Source organism: Sturnira hondurensis, unplaced genomic scaffold (genome assembly GCF_014824575.4).
Source record: "Sturnira hondurensis isolate 20B ecotype Veracruz unplaced genomic scaffold, ASM1482457v3 Scaffold0007406, whole genome shotgun sequence".
NCBI lineage: Eukaryota > Metazoa > Chordata > Mammalia > Chiroptera > Phyllostomidae > Sturnira > Sturnira hondurensis.
The window spans coordinates 10,277,592-10,300,640 of NW_028080037.1; the positions used below are offsets into that span (position 1 = coordinate 10,277,592).

Below are 23,049 nucleotides of genomic sequence, written 5' to 3' on the forward strand. Positions count from 1 at the left end.
CCACTTGGACCCAAGGGAAGCGTCCGTGTCTGGCCCCTGCAGCAGCTGGGTTTGCTCAGGCACAGGCTCCAGAACATGTGGTCTAGGCCAAGAAAAGTGCTGGGTGCGTCCCCGCCTGCAGGGGGCGCTCACGGGGGAGCCCAAGGCCACTGTTGCAGGAACTACGGAGCACACACGAGGCAGAACAAGGCACAGGCAGGCACGGAAAAGCGCTGGCTCATAAAGGAGTCACATGGCCTGTGAGAATGGAGTGAAAAAGGTCAGGAACCCTGATCTGAGGAGTTGGATTTGCTCTGTGGAAATCCCAGGCTGAGTAAAATATAACAGTCCCCCCACGCATGGGAACCCCCCACTCCCGCCCCAATAAGTGACGTCTGTGCCCTCTCACAGCCCTGCCATAAAGGTGGATTCAGTCCTCTAGCTCCTCCAAAATCTGGAATCTTAATTAACCCCTTCTCCTTGAGGACATATACTGCCCACCTCCCAAGTCCCCACCCCATCCCACACCTATTGCCCCAGAGTCCAGATAAACTAACCTCAGATGCAACCAGAAATAGCCCCGATAGACCAGTAACTCTAATTGAGTCCATGTTCTCGGTTGGATAAATTGAAAACTCTCGTTTCCTTTGATGCAGTGTTTTGTGACTTTTTTTTTAAACAGCAGCAATCCTTTTAAAAAAGAAATGGAGACCCCAATAGTGCGAAACAAATGTTTCGACATGGAGCTTCTACAGGAAACAAGAGACTGGGGGTCTGAGAGACCTGGGACCCTTTCCCACTCCTACGAGGGCACCCTAGTTGTTTCCAAAATACTGTATCTTTGTGGCTCACAGAATTTGTCTGAAAATCACAGCCTTAAAGCAATTCCAACGATGTTTTTGAAAAACAAAACTGCTCAACTAATACACGACTGTAACTTATTCTTACTAAAATATTTCCCAAAATTCAGAACTGTATAAAATTCAAAAGCCTTTATTCCCCACCCCCAATTCCCCCAATTCCTTTTCCTTCCTAGAGGAATTTCCTTCTGAGGGTCTGAGATGAGTCCTTGTAATGCCTTCCCCTTATAAATGTATATGGATGTGCAAATTTTTTTACAGAAATGGGATCCTATCATGCATGTTGTGTTCTACATGATATCCCCCAATGGCACGTACAAAGTTTTCACATTTTCAACAGTTTCCACGCTCCTTTAAGAGAACACTTGTGTTTATGGTACAGAAGGACCGTAATTTAGAGAGCCATTTCTCCATTCGTGGCCCTCTGATGCTTGCGTTTCAAAGAGGACTGCTCAGAGCACCCTTGAACATACGTTTCAAGCCCAGTTGGGAATATTCCTGTTGGCTAGAAATGTTGGTTCTGAGAAATCAGATTTCCAGGTCACAGCAACTTCTAATTTTTTTCACAGCTGACTGCTCGATTCTAAGAAACAGGGCCCTCAGCCAATGGCCTCCTAATAGCGTTTCACCTCCCCACGCAAGCTAGCAGCGGCTACGTTTTGCCTCTGAGATTGGAGGACCTGTTCTCCCAAACTGAGGCGAGAACATCATGCAGAACTTGGATTGAGAAGACAGAAAGGACCGCCTTTATTTCCTTTGGTTGGTTTTAGAAATGTGCCCAGGCTGGAAGATGGCCCCCAAAATGGTCACCTGCAGTAAAAATGACAGTGGTCGTATTGAGAGTAACGCAGGTTCTACCACGACCTTTCAGGGTGGGAGCCGATCCAGAACCTCAGCCAGACCTGACAGAAACAGGCAGCCCGGGAAAGATTCCCAAAGGAAGTCAGGGTCCTTGTCAGGGTTTGTGTTTTCTAGTGAACCACATGCTCCGGGTGGTGGTTTTATTCGGGGTCAGCTGTGTGCAGGTAAATGTTTAATCGCCCGCTCTCCCAGCAGGAGAAGCCCTGATTTATAGTCACACCAACAGCCGTGCTGGAAATGGTGATGCTGTGACCAATTCCAGGCTTAGCGACACGATGCCACTGAATTGGGAAGAGATGCACACGTTCGGTTCTTGTGAGCCAGTATGGGCCAGCACCGGAACATCACTGTTTGAGACTAATCTTTTAAAATGTATGAATCTGTGCGTGGGGGTGGGGCAGGGGGTTAAGTTCCCTAAGAGTACCTGAAAGGACCTTTTTGGCTGGCAAGAAAGGACAAGGGTATCTTTCTTCTCTTTAACACTGGATCTCTATTCGAGACGTTGCATCCTTCTGCTATAGTGGGAATTTCCCCAACTCTTCACTTGCATTTTTTAGAGGCCAGAGGGATTGGAGGGGTCACGATCAAGGGCTTTGGCATCAGATGGACCTGGCAGAGTCCGGGTTCTGCCATTTGATGTGACCTTTGGCGACTCACGTAAACATCTCTGGGCCTCTCTGCTTCTCCACCTATCAAATGGGTCCCTGCCCTGGCAGGGCTGTGGGAAGGACTAAGAGAGAGAAAGCACGCTGAGCATCCCGCCCGGTGTCTGAGAACACAGTGAGCGCTCTCTGTACGATAGCTGCTCAGGATTGAAACCCCTGTTTAAAGAGCAGTTAGTCCTATGATCATCAATGCTATTGAGACTTAAGGCAAGTCAAGAAATAAACTTCTGAGCTGAATTCTAGCAGCAGATTAATAGATCCAGGTTGACTGGGCAAGTAAACAAACATTCAAAGAGGCAGAAAAAAAAAAAGAAAACTACACATAGTCCACCAAAATCCAGTTACAAAAATAAACGTTCCAGCCCTGGCTGGTGGGCTCAGTGGGTTAAGTGTTGGCCTGCGAACTAAAAGGTCGCCAGTTCGAACCCCAGTCAGGGCACACGGCAGGGTTGCAGGCCAGGTCCCCAGTTGGGGGTGCATGAGAGGCAACCGGTCTTCCTCTCCTTCTCCTTCCTCTCCCCAATCTATAAAAATAAATAAATAAAATCTTTAAAGAATAAAAATTCCAGAAAATGATCCCAAGAGGGAAATACCAAGCCGTCCATTCTCCTGATTGTGCTTTTCCGAGTTCCCACCATCAAGCAGCCAGCACCGCACCCCCCCCCCCATTACTAAAATGTCTGGGACACAAACCTGGGTGCTGACACCTGCCACGCATCTTCCAAAAGGAAACATCCATCCCTAAGGACCTACAGGTTCCAGAGGCTTCATCTCTCTCAGATATAAGGATGGCTACAGACCCAATCCCCACTCCTTCTGGATTGGATAGCAAGGAAGTAGAATGGTTCAATACCTAAACGTGGGCTTTTTATAGGCAGAAAAGTTTTACTAACTGGCGGCTATTGTGTCCCAAACAGAAGAGGATCTTTGTGAGGTGCAGGAAGATCCTGCATTTGGGTGGAGTGATGGCTGGTTGGGTGAATGGACAGACAACAGATTTTTAGGATGTCCTTATGAGTTGCATCTGAGTTTTTGCTTTATTTGCCAAAAAAAGAAAAAAGAGCAGGAGGGGAAGAAGAAAGGGGAAGAAGAAAGGGGAAGAAGAAAGAGGAAGAGGAGGAAGAGGGGAGGAAGACGACCTTCCCAATTTCATCACGTGGCCATTCAAACAGGTTACCATGTTCCGGCATCCTTACGGGTTCTACCTCTGTCAGGAGTGTTTGTGTCCACTGACAAGGCGACCGGGTCCACAGCTGAGCGGAAACTGAGCCTTCAGTAACAGATGTGCTCATTACGCCGTGTGAGAGATGCAGGCCTCTGATTGGGTGAGGTAAGACTTGCTTTGTCTACAAAGGCTCACAGGTCCTCCTCCATCTCAACCATGGACATGTGAGCCCCACCTACGCCAGACAAGAGGTTTTCCACTCTGAGACTAGGTGTTTCACCCCAAATGTGGGATCAAGAAGAGAGTGAAGGGTTTGAGAAAAATTACTCTGATTGCCACTGTGAATAGACCCCTTCAAGTGACTGCTAGGAACAAAATGTGATTAAAAGAGATGAGACCGACGGGACAGCGCTCAAGGCCCTCGTCTCTGGATTTCTGGCACTAGGATCTCCCAGAAAGCTTCAGCAGGTGGAAATTATGGCCCAGAAATCACAGGCACTTCTGCCCCATGGATCTGCCTTGGTGTCTGTCTCCTCCCACCCTCTACCCCTCCTCCAAGCCACACCAGGATCTCTGTTGAAAAAGGCAATTGACGTTAACAATTTTTTTCAGTTCTCCATACAAGGAACCTCGCCAAATTCTTAATAAACCTCATTTCATTGCATCTTCACAAAATAGCTAAAATTGCCCCCCTCTGTTTTACAGATGAGGAAACCAAGACCCAGAGAGTCCCAATAACTTATACAAATACACATCTAAGAAGCAGTGGGAACAGGCCGTGACTCAAACAGCCAGCCCGCCGGATTCTTAAACCACCATGTACACCACTTTCCAGGTTCTGATGTTCAGAGACACTCGCCTGAGGCCACAGTCAATTAGGGGCATCAGTTAGGTAAACTAAGTTACGCAGCCGTAATGAACAATCCCCGAATCTCAGTGGCTTCACACAACACGAGTTTATTTCCTGCTCACCCTACAAGTCAGCAACACGGGGCTGTCTGCTCATTAGAGCCACTCAGGTTGGAGCTTCATCTCGGTGCACACTTCCACCATCCACACAGCAGACAAGGGACTCTGCCTGGAGGACGGGCACCATAAGTGCCATATGCCACTTCACTCCTGCATCTTTGAGCAAAGCAAGGCACAGTGCTCCACCTGACTTCAGGGAACCTGGGACTATCTGGTGACTGCACTGATGACCTTCCCACCAAGCTGTGAGAAGGGACACCAACTTGCTTTGCCCTTTCCCAAAAGGTGTGTAGTCAGCCCACTGTGGACGGCGCTCGGGTTGTTTCTTTCTTTTCCTAGCCCTATTGATCTTCCCTTTTGGTTTACTCGCTACTGAAAATGAAACAGAGAGATTGATTCTGTCTAACCAGGCCCTTTCTTTATCAATGGCTCTGCAGAGCACGGGGCTTGTCAAGATCTCTGGGAAGCTTGCCGCATTTTCTGTCATTTAGCCCGCTGCCTGAAGGTGCGACAGATTTCGGGTCATCTTGGAAGTCGGTGTCAATGGAAAACCTCCCTCTTCAGCATTGGACCTGAATATTTAAGATTGAGAAAGCTCGGCTTGGACCAGATTCAATTTTACAAGGAGAAGGGGATTGCTTTTGAACTTCAAGAAGGAGGCTGGAGGCACAGCAGGCGCTGCGCTAGCAAAGGGAAAAAGCGAAAAGCCCTGTGGTCTTGAGAGAAACGGTCCAAAACGGAAACACTAAAGCTTCCAGTTGGTGAGCCTTAAATCAGACTTCAAAAGGGCTGCTAGTTTAAATATTGTTTATAGAACTGAAGTATTGCTGCTCCTTCCTCTGGCTGGATTTTAAATATTCCCTAATTTGATTACTCGGGGGAGAGGCTGGCGGAACCAACGTTAAATGAGCTTCGGTGTTAATTATTCAGAGGGCTCTTTATTGTGTAATCAAACATAAAGTCGGGACAAAAAGCTTGGAGGCACATCCTCACCCCGCCCTCCCCAGGCCCACTTCCACGCTGGTGTTTGGGTGCGTTTTTTGCATCGTAGCTGTGAGCTGGCAGGTGGTGTTCAATAAGACTCTGCCGGAGAAGAATGCATACCCCTCCCCATCTGGTCTGGCAAGGGCCTCTGATTCTGCTCCCCAGGAGAAACCAGTCTCAGGTGAGGTGGATCTTGGTCACTTTTGCTTCCTCTACCTGAGCATCCCCCCCACCACTGGCACTCTGCAGCCCTTGATAACTCTAGCCTGCCATCAGTGCTTCTCCGCATCACACGGGTCTGGCCATCTCGCTCCCTCAAGTCCCTCGAGTATGCTGGGTGACAGNTTTGCATCGTAGCTGTGAGCTGGCAGGTGGTGTTCAATAAGACTCTGCCGGAGAAGAATGCATACCCCTCCCCATCTGGTCTGGCAAGGGCCTCTGATTCTGCTCCCCAGGAGAAACCAGTCTCAGGTGAGGTGGATCTTGGTCACTTTTGCTTCCTCTACTTGAGCATCCCCCCCACCACTGGCACTCTGCAGCCCCTGATAACTCTAGCCCGCCATCAGTGCTTCTCCGCATCACACGGGTCTGGCCATCTCGCTCCCTCAAGTCCCTCGAGTATGCTGGGTGACAGCCAGGCAAATGATCAAAAAGATGTCAGCCAACCAAAATCGGCAGAGAAAAAGGGAATAAAGAAAGAGACGGCTGGATGGCCGGGTGGGTAGGAGGATGGACAGATGCAAGGGAGGAAGGAGATTCATCAAGCCACAGGCAGGTAGGGGCAGCTGAGAAAGCTCCCGCTGAATCTTCCTCCTTGCTCATCGGAGACCCGACGCTGCGCAGCCGCAGGCGCAAAACCCAAAAGGCTCTGAAAACTCAGTTTCTCCAACTCATTTGGCAGCAAAATCTGAGATGAACCCAGTAGATCTGAGGGTAAAACTCGACTTTTAAAACGAAAAGCAATGTAGAGCCTTTATTTAGCGCCCCTCGTGTGAACGTTTGCACGGACCACTGCAGAAACACTGACGCGTCGCATCGCCACACGCTGCCGCAGACCCCTCCGGGGCGATGATGTCAGCACGTGACGCAGGCAATGCAGTTCCCGCCCCAGACGCCAACACTCTGGTTACTCATCTGGTCCCATGGGTTTCAGACATGTGGGCACGTCACCAGCAGGGCTGACTGGGCCTGCGGTCTCATATCCAGAAAACCCCCCACCCAGGAGGTGAGGATCCAGGTTTTGTGGGAGGGGCCCTTGAAGAAACAGAATACAAGGTTCCAGTACAAAGTTAGGGACAAGGTCCTGGAGAGCCCCGTGCAGGCCAGGGTCACTGGACTCACTGCAAACCTGCATCACGGTAAGAGTGATGACATAAGCCCCGCCTCCTCGAGTTTGTTTTCTCATCTGGAAAAAGGGGGATAGTGACTCCATCACCAGGCTCTGTTGCGATGATGTAGTGAGAAGACACAGAAGTGTCCTGCGTGTGACATCGTACAGAACTTTTGCTCAGTAAACTCCGAACCAGTGATTTTCACTGTGTAGCCCATCTGCCAGCTCCTCCCAGTCCCACTCTCTGTCACACAGATGTGTCCCTGAGCAGGAGTGGGACCCTTAGTCCTTACAGCAGGCAGAGATTCAGAAAGGAACAGGCTTTCGATTCACCCCCTGGAGCAGGTGCAGACCTGCCCTGGCCTGAACCCGAAATGCACACGGCTGCAGAACACACACTAATGTATTCCACCTCCTCAGCCCCACCCCGTAGGCGGTGGTCTCTGCTAACCTCGGTTTTCACTCCCAGGACCCAGCCACGGAGAACTGTCCCTCTCACTCCTTCATGAGTATAGGATGGGAAAAAAAAAAAAAACATTATAACAGAGCCCGGCCACCATCCATCGTCTGTTTATTGCATTTCTTAAAAGACCTTGTAATAAACCGAGACTCGGGAAACAGAAAACTCATTAAGCTGTTTCTCACTCAGGGACCCAGGTGGAAGCAAGAGCACGATAAAAAAGATCAATAAGGACAAGTCCACGGGCCAGAGGTGGGAGCAGTTCATCATGGTGCCCAAGGTAAGGCGGCCTGCCGCCGGGGCCCTGACACAGCCCCAGCCTGCGCTGGAGGCATGGCTGCCAGTCTTTTCTCGAAAGGGATCTTTGCTTCTTCTAGCTGGTTCCCTGGGTGAAGGAAAGTCAGAACCACATGCTCTTGGATGGTTATCTGAGGACTGTAGGAGACCTGGCATTCGGCTGGACACCGCTTCACAGCAAAGGGGAGGGGAGGCTGAGGTGCTGCCTGGGAGGATGTTACCAGGAGGAAATGGACTCATCTCACTCTATTTTAATCAATAACAGTCATTGCTCTCTCTTTCTCTCCTTCCTCTCCCCACCCCTCTCTCTCTCTTTCTCTCCCTCTCTCTCAAACAGCTGGAAAATAAGTGAGTAATTCAACACACAGGACTTTCTACAAACTAGAACACATGTTCATTAAGAGAATATCAATGGGTCTATTTGTTTCATCCAGAACTATTCCTAGCCCCCAAATCCCCCAAATTCATCTGCTCAACAAAGCAGCACAATGATAATAATGGCAGGTGATACTCTAATACGTAGAGGTAGTTGAGAGACATACAAATGGAGTGTTTGCTGAACTTTTATCCCCTAATCCACAAAATGGGTACAATGCTCGTCCCTGCTCCCCTCACATTAGTAAAAGGTCCCAGGAAACGATATGCAGGCTCACCTTGAAACTGTTAAAGTGCTGAGCATATTGTGGTTACATAATTTTTACAAGCTGCTTTCGAACATCATTGCAATGGACCAGTTTCTGTGCTAAGCAACCTAGTGTGGAGAGGAGAGGAGGAAACTGGGGCTCAGAGAGGTTAAGTGACTTGCATGAGGTCATGCAGAGGGTCACGGCAGAGCCAGGAGTTAATCCTGGTCTGTTTATTAAACACTGTTTACAAAACACTGAGTCTTCAAATGCATGTTCTCTATGGTGGCACGATTATAATTGCCCCTCACGAAGAGTTTCAGTGTTTTCTTGCTCTTTCATCAGGCTGCTCGCAGCTCTGAGAAGAGCGAGCATGGGTTTTATCACAGAAAGTTGCTATGGAGATATCATGTGCATCCGTCTCCAGAGATGCCCAGGAAAAAAAGCAGCAGGAGCCACAAAGCTCCAAAGAAATGTCATTCAGGAATACACACAACAAAAATCGGAGGAGGGGAGCATGAGTCACTATACTTGAACTTTCACGTAATTGAATTCCCCGGGGGGAGGCTTCTGGGCCAAACTCTGGGCTGCAACGTGGTCCACTCTGAGGGTGGAGGAGCACTAAATTAGGAGTCGGGAGACCAAGCTCAGCCACCGTGACTCAGTCCACTGTGTGGCATTGGACAAATCCTTTCATGTCTCCTGAACTTTCATCTTCTGCGTGTCTCCATGTATAAAATGAGCCCTGTGAAAGACAGGCCCTAATCAACTCACACAGCAAGGGATGATCTTCTGTATGTGTAGAGCCTGATGGTGATGCCTAGGCAGTGTTTATAAGAGCCTGGCAAACTGAATAAATTTAAAAAATCAGGCTGAGTAAGGCAATAGGGTTTAGTGAGGTCTGCGGCAAACAGGAGAACTCTGACACAGCTAAAGGGAAAGAACCTCTGCTCAGCATTAGCTCATTCTGCCATCTGAGAATGGGAGCCCAGGACTTATCATTTCCTTCTTGTTTTTTCCTCCTCCCTGAGGACATTTTTTTCTTTGAGAGAAAAAGAAACATGGATGTGAGAGAGAAACATCAATTGGTTGCCTCCTGTGTGCACCCAGACCAGAGATCATCTGTGCGTGGACCTGAGATCAAACCCACAACCCAAGCACGTGCCAGGCCCAGGAATTGAACCCAAAACCCTTTGGTTACAGGACGATGCTCCAACCAACCGAGCCATGCTGGCCAGAGTTTATTGTTTTCAAGAAAGAGAGCAATAGCCTCAGTTTTCATATAAAAATCTCCTCAATTTGTAAAACCCTGGGCAGCTAACCATGTTTCCCCATGGCCACCAGGTTGGGACCCCCACTTCTCAGATAGTGTAAGGAAATGCTGCAGGCCCTACTGAGGCGGGACACGGCAGCCGGTTAACGCCTCTCTCGAATAAAATACCAAAAAAATAGAGAAGAAGCATTGGGGATTTAAATCAATTCAGAGTAAGTTCAATAAAGGGCAAAGGTGAAGCTGAACTGCCTGTCACGTGATCTCGCCCACAGTTTACTTTGCTGCCACTCAGTTCATCAGAAGTGTCGGCCCTCTGCTTTGGAATTCCTGGCTGAGGTGGTTAATTGAATTTTAATTAGTGGCAATTTCAGAAGCACAAAATGAAGTCCTAGCCCGAGGCAGATGCGTGCTGGACTCTGGATGGCTCTTCTCAGACCATCCCAGTGCCTCCATCTTTGTTTTGTAGATGAGGAGACTGAGGCAAGGCTGAGTGACTTGCCCAAGGGCCCCCTGAGGTCCCCCAGCTCTGAGTTCACAGCTCACGGCAAGACTCCAGGCTGCCCACGGGACACAATCTGTCTAGACGTCAAAAAGGACGTTGATCTGAAGCCCCCCGTTTCCAGAGTCGGGAATTAGCAGTGTGCCGGATGACGCAGGAAGAGGCACCTTCTATGTACAATGTCCTTGAGCTTGGCGGTCATCGCTCCCCCAGGGCAATAGGGAGCAGGGGGGCTGCCCATCAGCCTAGCAAGCTCTTGACCAATATCAGGACAAAAGGGACACTGTGTCAAGCTCCCAATTTATCTAAGGAGAGAACGTGCCAACTTTGGGCATTGGCTTTTTGTCACAGCCATTTTGAAACCCACACTCCCCCCTTGAAGATCTGGTTGAACCCAGTTCAAACTCCTGTTCCCATCTGGTGCAGAGTTTCCCCGGCAATTGTGCAGGGTCAGGAGGGAGCCCAGGAGAGACCACACCTTGAGCCCGACTGCCTTCTCCATCCCTCTTCCCTCACTTCCCACTTCCCCTGTGCAGCCAAGCAATCCCTCCCCTCTTCTCATGCTGGGAAGTTCCGCCCACATTCAGGGCCCCATAAGCCAGCCGATCAAAAAAGTTGCTGCTGGTCCACACAGTGGATTCCCCCGGATGACTCCTGCCGGAAACCATTCTCTCTGCCATGTTAGACATTTATTCGGGGCTGGTGTGGCTGCAGCATCACCCTACCTTCTCTTCCCTAGGGCATCAAACCCTACGCGTTCCATGACGAGAAGACCTCGGTCTGCCCTGCAAGGGCCCTCCTTTTCAATGCCCTCAGATAAAGTCGTTTCTATCAATCGAGGGTAAAGTGCAGCCCAGGCCCCCGCTGAGCGCTTCCTCTGGGGAGCCGAAGGCCCACTCTCCCCCATGGCGAAGCTGGCGTTCTAAGGGCCATAAGGAATCGCCAGCATGGGAACAGGGACCTTTTTAGTGCCAGCTAAAAAGGCTTTTAAAGTATTTGTAAGCCAGGAATGATGGTTAGCTTGGCATTAGACTGACCTGGGTTTGAATCCTGGCGGTGCTGCTCGCTAGCTGTGTGATCTTGGACAGGTTAGGAAGCCTCTCTGAGACTTGGACCACGAGTTAAATGAGGACCTGACTTGGCACAGCATACTCTGAAGTGACACCCAGAGAGCGTGTGTACACACAAACACACAAATACACACAAACACAAATGCATGCAAAGGCACAGAAACATGCACAAGTAAATGTGCACACAGACACAACATAAACACATGGGCGCACACTCATTGCACACACACGGAACCAGCCCTCTCTGACTCTTTTCCTCCCCAAAATCCACATCGCCCTCACGGGACCTTCCCTACCTACCCAGAGCTTCTGGGACTTGTCAGCCCATCACAACCTTCCTGCCCGTCACAACCACGGGGCTGCCCCCCCAACAGTGCCACCACACCAGGTGGATCTGCTCCCCACTACTCCAGCTCATAAATGTCAGGTTTAGAGTTTCCTCCATCTTGTGTTCTTTGGAAAAACCAAATTAATACAAATCTTCTTTCCTGAGGCCCAGGCATCAACTTGGGGGAACGAGACGTTGATACACGCCACGTGAGGTCAAAGCCAACAGGTGGAAATTAGACCCACCCTCTCCCACAGGTTAAAATCAATTCTGATGCGTATTACAAGAGAGAAGTAAAAACCTGCTCCCAGCCACGGCAACATCCCCAGGGTGCATGTCAGCTTCCTGTGACAACTGCTGGGGTGACCACAGAGCTCAGTGAAGAGAATATGCCTCATCACCCATTTTCAAATTTTCTCCATTTGTCACTCCAGACTGAAGGTCACTCACCGAGTATTTGGAAAGAGCCAAAAAGAATTCACCTTCAGAGCCAGGCTTTCACCATTTCTTTCCTTCCGTCCCTCTCCTCTCTTCCTCCCTCCCTTTTTTCTACCCCCCTCTCTCCTTCTCTCCCTGCTCATTCCCTCTGTCCTTCCTTCCTTCTTTCTAAACCCCCCCTCTTGCTTCTCTCCTTCCTCCAGACCAAGAAATTCAAAATCCCTCCACTCCGCGTCAGCCGCAAACCGAGCCGGCGAGGCTCCACACTCAGTCTGTCTCGGGCTAGTGGGGCGTCCTCTCCCCAGAGCAGCGTGATCTCCGTGAACCCCGGCTCAGAGGAGCTGGCTAACGTGGCCATCCAGGGGACAGGCAGCAAGGACGAGGACAACGAGTCATCTTCAACCAAGCCAGAGGAAGAACCTCTCCATGTCAGTAAGTCCTGCCTGAGATCACACCCGTCTGCCCTGAGACTGCCCTGCTTCGAGCCAAAGGCCTTGAAGCCAAGTATCAAGAATGGCCCCGGCCCCCACTCAGTTAAAGGAGACACGGGGGTCCCCTTGCCCTGTTCTATCTCCTTGGACCCTCTGCTTTACTCCAAGGGAGATGAGAAATACACCTGGGCCACTCAAAGCTATTTCTCCTTGGGAGACAGCCAATGGCCATCCATGTCTCTGTTTCAAATGTTAACAATATAGTTTATTTAGCCTACCTTACATAAAATGGTATCATTTCAACCTTTAATCAGGATGTAAGAATGACTAATGACATATTTTATATTTTGTCATGATGTTTTGAAATTCACTGTCTACCCTAACAGATTTTGAGGTATAATGTATATACCATACATTCACTCATTTGAGCATACAATTCAATGACTTTTAGTAAATTCAATGACTTTTGGGGAACCGTAATCTAATTTTAGAACATTCCAACCAACCCTAAAAATACCTCCCATCCACTGGCAGCCCCTCTGCTTTCCTACCCCCAGCCCAGTAACCACAAAGCTTTCTGTGTCTAAAGATTTGCCTCTTCTGAACATTTTATATATGGAGTGTGTGATTCCCATTCTGGAACACATTGCTTTTTGGTGGCTCACAAATTTGGAGACACAGCTTCTTTAGAAAAATCTGCTGAAAGCAATAGGCCCTCTCTCCAGAAAAGAAATGAAAACATACACAAATACACAGTTTCACATATTCCTTCAGGGGGAGCCGGTGGCCCCCCACCAGGTGGAATTGTGAGCGGGCTCCCTAAGTCGGGTGAAAAGTTCATTCTCAGAACTTTCCGACTTGAACTTCGGGGAGACAGGAAAGTGAAGAGAAGGATTTGTACAGAATGAGGAAGAAGGAAGAAAGAAAACAGGATGAGCCGACAAGGGTTGGGTGTAGTGTCATTTCAAGGAGGTGAGGCAAGAGGTCAAGGTCGACCAGAAAGCCTGATTGGGGCCATCGAAGCCAGAAATGGGTGAAAGTATGAAATTCCAGTCAGCTGTCGGGACTCAGAGTAATGATGGCCAGGGAGAAAAACATCCCAACATCTCCCTTGTTGACCAGGGAGTAAAAAAGCCCCAAGCCCCGAAAAGCCGTTTACTGAACGGGGGAGTACTGTCTGAGAAGGAGAGGAACTAAGATAAGCCATCAGCAGATGTGTGGCTCGTAAGGATGTCCTGAACCTTCCTCCATCCCGCAGGTGTCTGCTGACCAGCTGCCAAGTGTCTGCAACTGAGAGTAACAGTATCTGCCCTCCCTAAGCTTACATTCTAGGGGGGAAAAAGCAGACAATAAATATGAAAACCATAAATAATTGCCTACAATACATGATCAAAAGTAACCATAAAACAAGATGCTGGGCTGGAGAGAGAGACTGTGGGTGGGGATGGGGCCACTTTACCCAGGGTGGCCGACAAGGGCCTCCCTCAACCTTGACATTCGAGCTGCGACCTGAAGAGAGGAAGCCGGGGAGGGAGGCAGGGGCCAGAGCCCGCACAGCCCTTGCAGGGCAAGGTAAGGATTTTGGACCCGTTCCAAGGGCAACAGGAAGTCTCTCTGGGAGGTTTCAGTACAGGAGTAACAGGACCTGATTTTCTTGTCACCAGTGTCTGTCTGGTTATTAATGTTATATTCACGCTGCGTGTGTTTTAACTCTGGAAGCTTTGCTCTCAGATAAGAACAGAGAAGTGTCTCTGGCTTCCAGCCTCAGCCCCCGTCCCAGGAACTGCGTGTGGTTCTCCCAGGAGAAGCCAGCCTGCTGCAGGGAACAGCGCGGGAAGGCGCCTCTGCCGTGAGGGGAGGGGTGGCTGCTGCCACCTCCCCAGGCACCGGAGGCAGGGCAGACCCCTTTCCCAGCGGCCACCTCCCCCCACACCCATAACCAACAGCCTGCTCCAGTCCGTGTCATCTCCTAGATGTGACGTTCTCACAGTATTCACTTAGTCCTCGTGTTCAGTCCTCCGTAAATCCTCAACAACTTTTTAAAGCTATTTCGCGGTTGAGGAAATTGGGGCACAGAGCCGGAACTCGAAACCAGCCAATCTGACCTCAAGTCACATTTAATCTCTCTGCTTTCCCCAAGTGTCTAAAAGAAGCCGAGGGGACAGACCAGGGGAGCGGCCTGACTTCTCCTGCAGCAGCCCATGACACTCACTTCCGCTCCCTGACCCCACGGGGCCCCGGTCCAGATTCCCATCACTTCTCGCCGGGATGAGAGCAGTAGCCTCCTAATTACTCTCCTCACTTCTGTCTTGCCCTCATTTTCTCACCAATTCTTCTCCACGTTAAGCCAGAGGAGACTTTTCTAAATTAAAAAGCTGCTGCAGTGCTCCCTGGCTGGACATCTTTCAATGGCTCCCCATTGCCCCCAAGATATTGCATTTGACCTTGTCCCCAATTGGCTCAGCTCTTGCTACTTCATACCTTATACCAGGCTTTCTAACCTCACCCAAATGCTTTCTTCTTCTCAAATAACGTACATTCTTTTGTGCCCTGCTCTGTCTGCAATGCCCTTTTATCTCTGACCCTTCAGTTTGGTGAATTCCTACTCAACCTTCAAGACCCAGCTCAAATAGTCCCTCCTCTGTGAAGTCTTCCCTGACTCTCCTAGGTTCCCTCCTCTCACTTCTCTTAGTATGATGTAGTTGCTCTTATTGAGTACCTAATATTAATTTACAACTGCCTCACACTGTATTGGGTAGGAATTTCTGTTGGCTAGGTACAGAGATCTAAAAAATAATGGTGTAAATAGGATACAGGTTTATTTTTCTTATAGATTAAAGAAGACCAGTCCATGGCTGGTGGAGTATCAGGGACCCTACTTCCTTCTGTCTTGCTTCTCCACCATGCTCAACAGTACTTCATGATCCAAAATGGCTGCTGGAATACCAGTCATCACAGCCACATTCCAGCCTGGAAGCAGAAGGTAGTAGGCCAAGTACAAAAGCTCCCACTCCAAGCTGAGTTTAAGCAGCCTTTTCAGAAGCTCCACACAGCAGCACTTCTGTTAAAATCTCACTGCCCAGAATTTAGTCGCAGAGCCATGCCTAGCTACAATACTGAGAAACTGGGCTAGTCACTGCTTCTCCTCCCCAACACACAAAAAAGTGCATGCACCTGTGAAGACAGACACACTGTTTGTTTGTTTGTTTATTCATTTTCTTTACTAAGGAAGAGAGGGAAAAGGAAGGTGAGCTCTCCCCAGGCAGGAGCAATGCCTCCCTCACCTGCAGCCTGACACACAGCAGGGGCACAGCGATGACCAGGAGATACATGCGTTCCCACCAGAGAGAAAGTCTTCCTGCTCCTGCCTCCTCACCCTCTCCCTCCATCTATACTTTAACCTCCATCCCATGTCACAGCTTTGACAAAAGTAGATTAATTCCTCAGACTCTCATCGCCTTCTAAAACCACCTCAGATTAATTCTGAATTCATGAATCCTATTCTGAGGGACTCACTGTTTGACCAAGGTTTAATTTCCAGGGCTGGGTGCATAATGAAGTCTTTGCAGATGCAAATCAGTGGACTGATCCCCTCCCCAAAGCAATGAGGGGGGGCGCAGATTCCCAAGGAACCAATGCTCAGGCAAATCCTTCTGCAAACTTTGAGGCCCCCAGCCTTGGAGCCATCAGAGGAAGAACTCACTTGAAAAGCAACTCAAAAAGAGACGCCCAGGCCTGGCCAGGTGGCTCCGTGGTTGGAGCATCGTCCCGTGCACCAAAGGGTTGTGGGTTTGATCCTTGGTCTGAGCACATACGAGAGGCAACCAATTGATGTCTCTCTCACATCAGTGTCTCTCTCCCTCCCCTTCCTCCCTGTATAAAATCAATAAATATATCCCCCAGGTGAGAATTCAAAAGAGGGGCCTTGTGCTATCTAATGTTCCACCCCTCAAACCAACCCCATACAATGAAAAGGTCTCCTTTATTTCCCCCCAGAGAGAGGAAGAAATAGGTTTAGTCACTTATGACTCAGATTCCTAGATAAGCTGGAGGTGGAAGACGGAGGGAGGAAATCAGAATTTTTTCTTTGGAGGTAGAATTTGGTATTTGAAAACTCAGGGAGCTCCCGTTGCTGAGAAATGGGTCATGGCATTCCCATAGCCCTTGGAACCAAGAACCGAGCAGGGTCCTGTGATGCGGGCGTCCGCCACAGGCCGATCTTTTTTTTTTTTTTTTTTTTTAAAGATTTTATTTATTTATATATCTTTAGATGGGAAGGAGAGAGGGAGAGAAACATCACTGTATGGTTGCCTTTTTGTGCGTCCCCTGCTGGTAGTTAGCCTGCAAGGAACCGGCCTGCAACCCAGGCATGTGCCCTGGCTGGGAATCGAACCGCGATCGTCTGGTTCGCAGGCCCGCGCTCAATCCACTGAGCTACGCCAGCCAGGGCTGCCACAGGCCGATCTTCCTCAGGGGACCTCTATGTCATGGCATCCGCACCCTTTCAAACGAGCCTCTTCTCCCAGGTAGCCTTGAGGAGTGAACGGGCCTCACCGCCTCGCGGCCTTATTCTGCTCACACCCAGGCAACCTCGGCTACGTGATGGACGGAGGTTAATATTGGGGGGCACCCTTCCTGCCCAGAGGCATCATTGGTCAGCAGAGAAAAAACTGTGGTGTATGAAGTAACATGTGGAGCTTTAGACATGATTTCCTTGGAGGGCCGCCCAACGTGCCAGGTCACTGGGCTCATTTGCTGGGACCCACACGGCCCCGGGCTGGTGGGGAGAAGGCGGATGCTGCCGTGTGGTGTCCAGGAGACAGGACGAGAGTGGAGTCACCAGCCACAGCTCTCTCACTAACAAGCCTCTGGACACACCCCCATTTTTCTGGGATATGTAGCGGTAGGGGAGGTGGGCATGACAAAATAGTGAAGGTCAGATCCAGGTCAAATGGAATCCTGACCACAAATGCCTAGGAAAATAAACGACTTGAGAATAAGGACGGTGGAGTAGAAATGGCCCCGTGTGGCTGGTTCTCACAGCCTACAAGGCTGCAAGCTCACCAAGGGGACCGCCCTTCCCCTAGCACCCAGTGACTACACCCACACAGGGCTGGGCACGGCAGGCCGGGGGAGCACTGGGCTTCACCCATGGCACGGAGGCCTGAGCTGGAGCTGACTGCTGACCACAGGCACCTACGAGAAGGTGAAGGTGGCTCCACGGGCACCGCCCTTCTTGGTCGACATCCCAAACCGAATTCACAGTCGGCCGAATCCTCCCCTCGATTTTCCCGAGTCACCCGTGCATTGGCACAGCACAAGGCCAGAAACACGCACGTCTCTCAAACCAAACATTTAGGATGTCCACCCTCCCACCTTTGCCAACCCAGAACAGAAATATTTCTAAGAGCAATAATATTAAGCATGAAATAAAAGTCAACGAATGGCATGAGGAGTGAGGGGCACCACAAACCTGGGGGCCTGGCTGAAGGCCAGGGCCAGCGTNGATCTTTTTTTTTTTTTTTTTTAAAGATTTTATTTATTTATATATCTTTAGATGGGAAGGAGAGAGGGAGAGAAACATCACTGTATGGTTGCCTTTTTGTGCGTCCCCTGCTGGTAGTTAGCCTGCAAGGAACCGGCCTGCAACCCAGGCATGTGCCCTGGCTGGGAATCGAACCGCGATCGTCTGGTTCGCAGGCCTGCGCTCAATCCACTGAGCTACGCCAGCCAGGGCTGCCACAGGCCGATCTTCCTCAGGGGACCTCTATGTCATGGCATCGGCACCCTTTCAAACAAGCCTCTTCTCCCAGGTAGCCTTGAGGAGTGAACGGGCCTCACCGCCTCGCGGCCTTGTTCTGCTCACACCCAGGCAACCTCGGCTACGTGATGGACGGAGGTTAATATTGGGGGGCACCCTTCCTGCCCAGAGGCATCATTGGTCAGCAGAGAAAAAACTGTGGTGTATGAAGTAACATGTGGAGCTTTAGACATGATTTCCTTGGAGGGCCGCCCAACGTGCCAGGTCACCGGGCTCATTTGCTGGGACCCACACGGCCCCGGGCTGGTGGGGAGAAGGCGGATGCTGCCGCGTGGTGTCCAGGAGACAGGACGAGAGTGGAGTCACCAGCCACAGCTCTCTCACTAACAGGCCTCTGGACACACCCCCATTTTTCTGGGATATGTAGCAGTAGGGGAGGTGGGCATGACAAAATAGTGAAGGTCAGATCCAGGTCAAATGGAATCCTGACCACAAATGCCTAGGAAAATAAACGACTTGAGAATAAGGACAGTGGAGTAGAAATGGCCCCGTGTGGCTGGTTCTCACAGCCTACAAGGCTGCAAGCTCACCAAGGGGACTGCCCTTCCCCTAGCACCCAGTGACTACACCCACACAGGGCTGGGCACGGCAGGCCGGGGGAGCACTGGGCTCCACCCATGGCACGGAGGCCTGAGCTGGAGCTGACCGCTGACCACAGGCACCTACGAGAAGGTGAAGGTGGCTCCACGGTCACCGCCCTTCTTGGTCGACATCCCAAACCGAATTCACAGTCGGCCGAATCCTCCCCTCGATTTTCTCCTGAGTCACCCGTGCATTGGCACAGCACAAGGCCAGAAACACGCACGTCTCTCAAACCAAACACTTAGGATGTCCACCCTCCCACCTTTGCCAACCCAGAACAGAAATATTTCTAAGAGCAATAATATTAAGCATGAAATAAAAGTCAATGAATGGCATGAGGAGTGAGGGGTACCACAAACCTGGGGGCCTGGCTGAAGGCCAGGGCCAGCATGGGGCAGGGACCAGACCCATCTCAGGTCCTTTTCCAGGGAAGCTGCAGGCCTAGATTTTTTTTTTTACGTGAAGCCCTCCAGTTTTAAAAGGTTGGCCTCTCCATCGAATCAAACGAAACCTATCTGGGAGCGAGATTCGTCCTGGAGGAGACTGGCTTGGAACTTCCGGTCCATGGGATTAGAGACGGTTTCCTGGACAAGCTGATTTAGTCTTAGAATTGGAAACAGTTTTCTCTGGCTAGAGTAGACTGTGAGGTTGCGGGGTGGATGTGAGATGAGACAGGAGAGAGGAAGAGCAGCCGGACCCTGCTAGGAGGCTCAGAGGCCACACGGAGGGATGCAGAGGTTGCCCGGGGGGGAAAAGGGAGAGTCGTTGAAGGTTTTTCAGCAGGTGAGTGGCAGGGTCAGACTCACACCCTGGGCCGCCTCTCCCGGCCCCAACACTCAGAGGCAGAGGCTATAATTAGGCTGGGGGCCAGGCCCTGGGCTGCACCATCCTGTCTCAAGAGAGCCCTCTAGACCGTGACCTTCTGTATTCCCATCAGATCTGCAGAAGCTCCTGGAGATGGTTGGGGAAGATGCCCGGAGGACGGTCATGATGGAGAACGAGATGCGAAAAATAGCTCCCGGGTACGTGCTCTTGACTCCGGGGGCAAAGGCAGGGCAGCAGCGTGATAACAGGAGTGTCAGCCACAGCAGGTCCCAGTTACTGAGCATTTTCTCTGCAACAAGCACCGGGCCAGGCCCTTTTTCACAGGCACCATCTCCCAGGGTTCCTGCCACCACCCTACATACGATGAGGCAGGCACTATCCGCTTTGTCTGACACGTAAGGAAATAAGGCTCAGAGAGGCAAAGTAACTGGTTGGAGGTCACCCAGCTGAAGAACCAAGCACTACAACTTGAATCCAGATCTTTCTCACTCCCAAAACCATTCTCCCCCAGGTTCTTTGTTCATTCTATTGGAGAATGTTGATAAGTCTGTGCAGGTAGGTGCCCACCCCAGAGGGTAAGGTGCTGCAGGGAAGCTCGGCCCTGTGAGAGGAAATAACGCGGCATCCGATCTCGTCTGGGAGGGGCGTGGGGATCAGAGAAGGCTCCTCTGAGGAAGAAACGTTAGGCTGAGATTTTGAAAGAGGCACGAAAAGGAGCCGGCCAGCCAAAGCTGGGGGCGGGGGTGGGGGGAGGGAGAGCATTACAGGCAACACACACACCTATGAAAACATGGCTCAAAGGGACTGTGGCCCCTTCGAAGAGCTGAAATGCAGCCGAAGTGGATGGGAAGAGGCGAGAGTCCGTCTGGGACCTTGAAGGCCGCCTCAAGGATTCTTGCCTCTGTCCTAAGAGCAACAAGAATGCTCTGAAGTTTCAAGCCGGCAACCAACGCCATGGGCTCAGAGTGTAAGACCTGAACGTGAAGTATCTTCCTGTGGGTGGGAAGCCCTGTCCACGGAGCTTCTGAAAACCACGGACAGCACGTGGGTGAGGGCCGCAGCCCCCTTCCCGAGTGCAGACCCCTCTGAATCAGCAGATCACTTCCTGGAAATACATGGGGCACTAGAAGAGGTTCGCCGTTGCCTTCGGCCTATTGAGATGCCTGCCGCAACGTACTGGTCATTGTTATTACCGTAATTATAGTTCACCAAGCACTTCCACCTCTGCTTGGGATGATGGATTTGTCTGCTGCTGCTGCTGCTTCGACTCTCATGGGGCTCCCAAGGGTGGCCCTCGCAGGCACTCGGAGACAGTGTCGGCCCCCCACTCTGCTGTGTCGGAGTCACCAGCTTCAGAGTAATGATGAAAAGAGCTTGCCAAGTCCCCTTTCTTTGTAAGACCTCAAGGCGTGACACTGGGTTCGACACCTGATGCTCCTGAGCCCGTCCCTCAGCCCTTCTCTGAAACTCAGTGTTCTCGTCTACAGAGTGAGACTGGGCGGCGGCAAAGCGCGGATGGGCCTCGGAACCAGAGAGACAAGCGTCCACCTCCATTCTCGCCATCCCATTGCTCTGCCGTGCTGGGCAGGTGGCCACACCTCTCTGAGCCTGGTTCCGATTCTGTAAAATGAGGCTCATTAACCACCTAGTGAGAATTGCAGTGAGAATTAAATGATGCCATTTTAGCAAAGCATTATGGTTATTGTTATGAAAAAATTGTCTCCTCCAGTGAGTTGTCTGAAGCATGCAGTGAGAGGCAGTGCATTCCAAATGCCTGGCATCTCAAGAGCACCCAGCGGTAGCCCTGGTGGCAGTAATGGCTGTTGCTCCCATGTCCCATAGTGTCCCACCGAGTCTCTGCAGCACCCCGAGGAGACAGGTTTCCTACCCACCCACCCCCACTCACCGGCATAGAAGAGCGGTGATGAGTGACTTGCATGAGGTCATGCAAGACCAGACCACGCAAGGGCCTGGTCCTTGCAAATCTCACCACTTGCAGGACCTCTGCATTCGCTTTCATGAGAAAATAACCATGGTTACAGAGCAAGAGGAACCTGTTGGGATTTCCCACCCTCCCCATCGCCTCGGGGAGGAAAATCTCCCCAATCCCTCACTAAGGCCTCAGGGATTGACGGCTTCTCTGCGGAGCTGCAGAGAGACGGGCAAAGTTGCAGACTTCCCCTGCCCCCCCCTCACTTTAGAATCCGATTCCCTTCCCATTTCAGATGTCAGACCTGCCCCTGTCAAGGCTGACAGAGAACTCTGGGGTTTCAGCGACCCTTAAAAGCCAACCTACCCTGTCCTCAGCCTCTGTCATCTTAGTCGGTTTGGGCCACTAGAACAGAATACCACAAACCGGGTGGTTTATTCAGAACAGACATTTCTACCTCACAGTTCTGGAGGTGGGAAATCCAAGGTCAAGGTGCTGGCTCCCCTGGTTTGGTGTCCGGTACAGATCCGCTACCTTCTCACGGTAATGTCACACAGCGGAAGGGACAAGGTAGCTCCTAGGGGTCTCTTTTCGGAAGGACACTGATCCCATTCATGAGGGCGCCACCCTCTTGATCTGATCACCCCCAAAGGCCCCACACCGGACCATCACCTTGGGGGGTTAGGATTTCAATGTACAGATTTGGAGGGACACGAACATTCAGACCATAACATGGTCTAGGAAGATGGCCTCTTCCTAAATTCCTCTAGCGGTGTTTGCCAAAAGGTCCCTGCCCATCAGGATCAGCTGGGTGCTCGTGCAAAATGCAGACTTCTGGTCTTCCCCCCAGACTCCCTGAATCAGAATCTCCAGAGGAAGTCATATTTGCAAACAGGCTCTTCCAGTGGCCAGCACTTCACAACATGCTGAGAAATGCGACGGTGTCAACGTGTGCTTTCCGCACACACGCTTCAGAAGTGTGTGTGTGTGCATATGTGTGGTTTTAAATGCAGCTTCCAGGGCAGGGCTCCACTCCAGGCCTAAGGTATCCAGACTTCTGAAAGTGTGGCCCAGGAATCTGCATTCTTAGCAGTCGCTCCGAGTGATTCTCATCCCCGCAGAGTCTGAGGAGCCCCGCTCTAGAAAGAGAAGTCTATGTCCTCCGCCAGACAATAACTGCTTCAGGAGCACCGTAGGTTGGGTGCCTGGTTAAGAGACTCGTCTTGTTTTTTGCAGTATCTTGTCTACGATGAGACAGAAGAGCGATTCCGCCTATAAAGACACGCAGACCACCCGCAAATCAAGGTAGGAAGGCGTGGGGCCCACAGCAGGTGGGGAAGGAGGCACCCCACAGTTCCAGGGGCCCACTGTACAGAGGGTCCCCACCAGACCGTGGAAAGTGGGGCTTTGGAGGGGCAACTTCTTTCTTCTTCAATAGAAAATAAGCCCCTTAACTCTCAAGGCTGGGGGGTGAATACCCAGGCATTTCTCCCCAGCAACCGTATACCAGCCACAGAACTGGAACCCTCCAGCAGCGAGGGGGAGGGGGGGAGGGTGAAGTGGGGAGGTCGTGGCACCAAACCAGGCTTTCCCCCTTTACTTCAGAAGGGAGGTCTGATCCCATTCCATTCATTCATCTTGAGGATACTCACTGAGGCC

General features: G+C 50.9%; 1 protein-coding gene across 1 annotated transcript in view; it reads left to right on the forward strand.

The window, feature by feature from the left end:
* CCDC60 (coiled-coil domain containing 60) overlaps nucleotides 1-23,049 on the forward strand; it is a 125,943-nt gene that overhangs the window by 94,099 nt on the left and 8,795 nt on the right. The window contains exons 6-9 of the mRNA XM_037052217.1: nucleotides 7,463-7,553; nucleotides 12,005-12,233; nucleotides 19,573-19,657; nucleotides 22,627-22,695. Coding sequence (XP_036908112.1) covers nucleotides 7,463-7,553; nucleotides 12,005-12,233; nucleotides 19,573-19,657; nucleotides 22,627-22,695 — 474 coding nt within the window. The remainder of the gene's footprint in view (nucleotides 1-7,462; nucleotides 7,554-12,004; nucleotides 12,234-19,572; nucleotides 19,658-22,626; nucleotides 22,696-23,049) is intronic.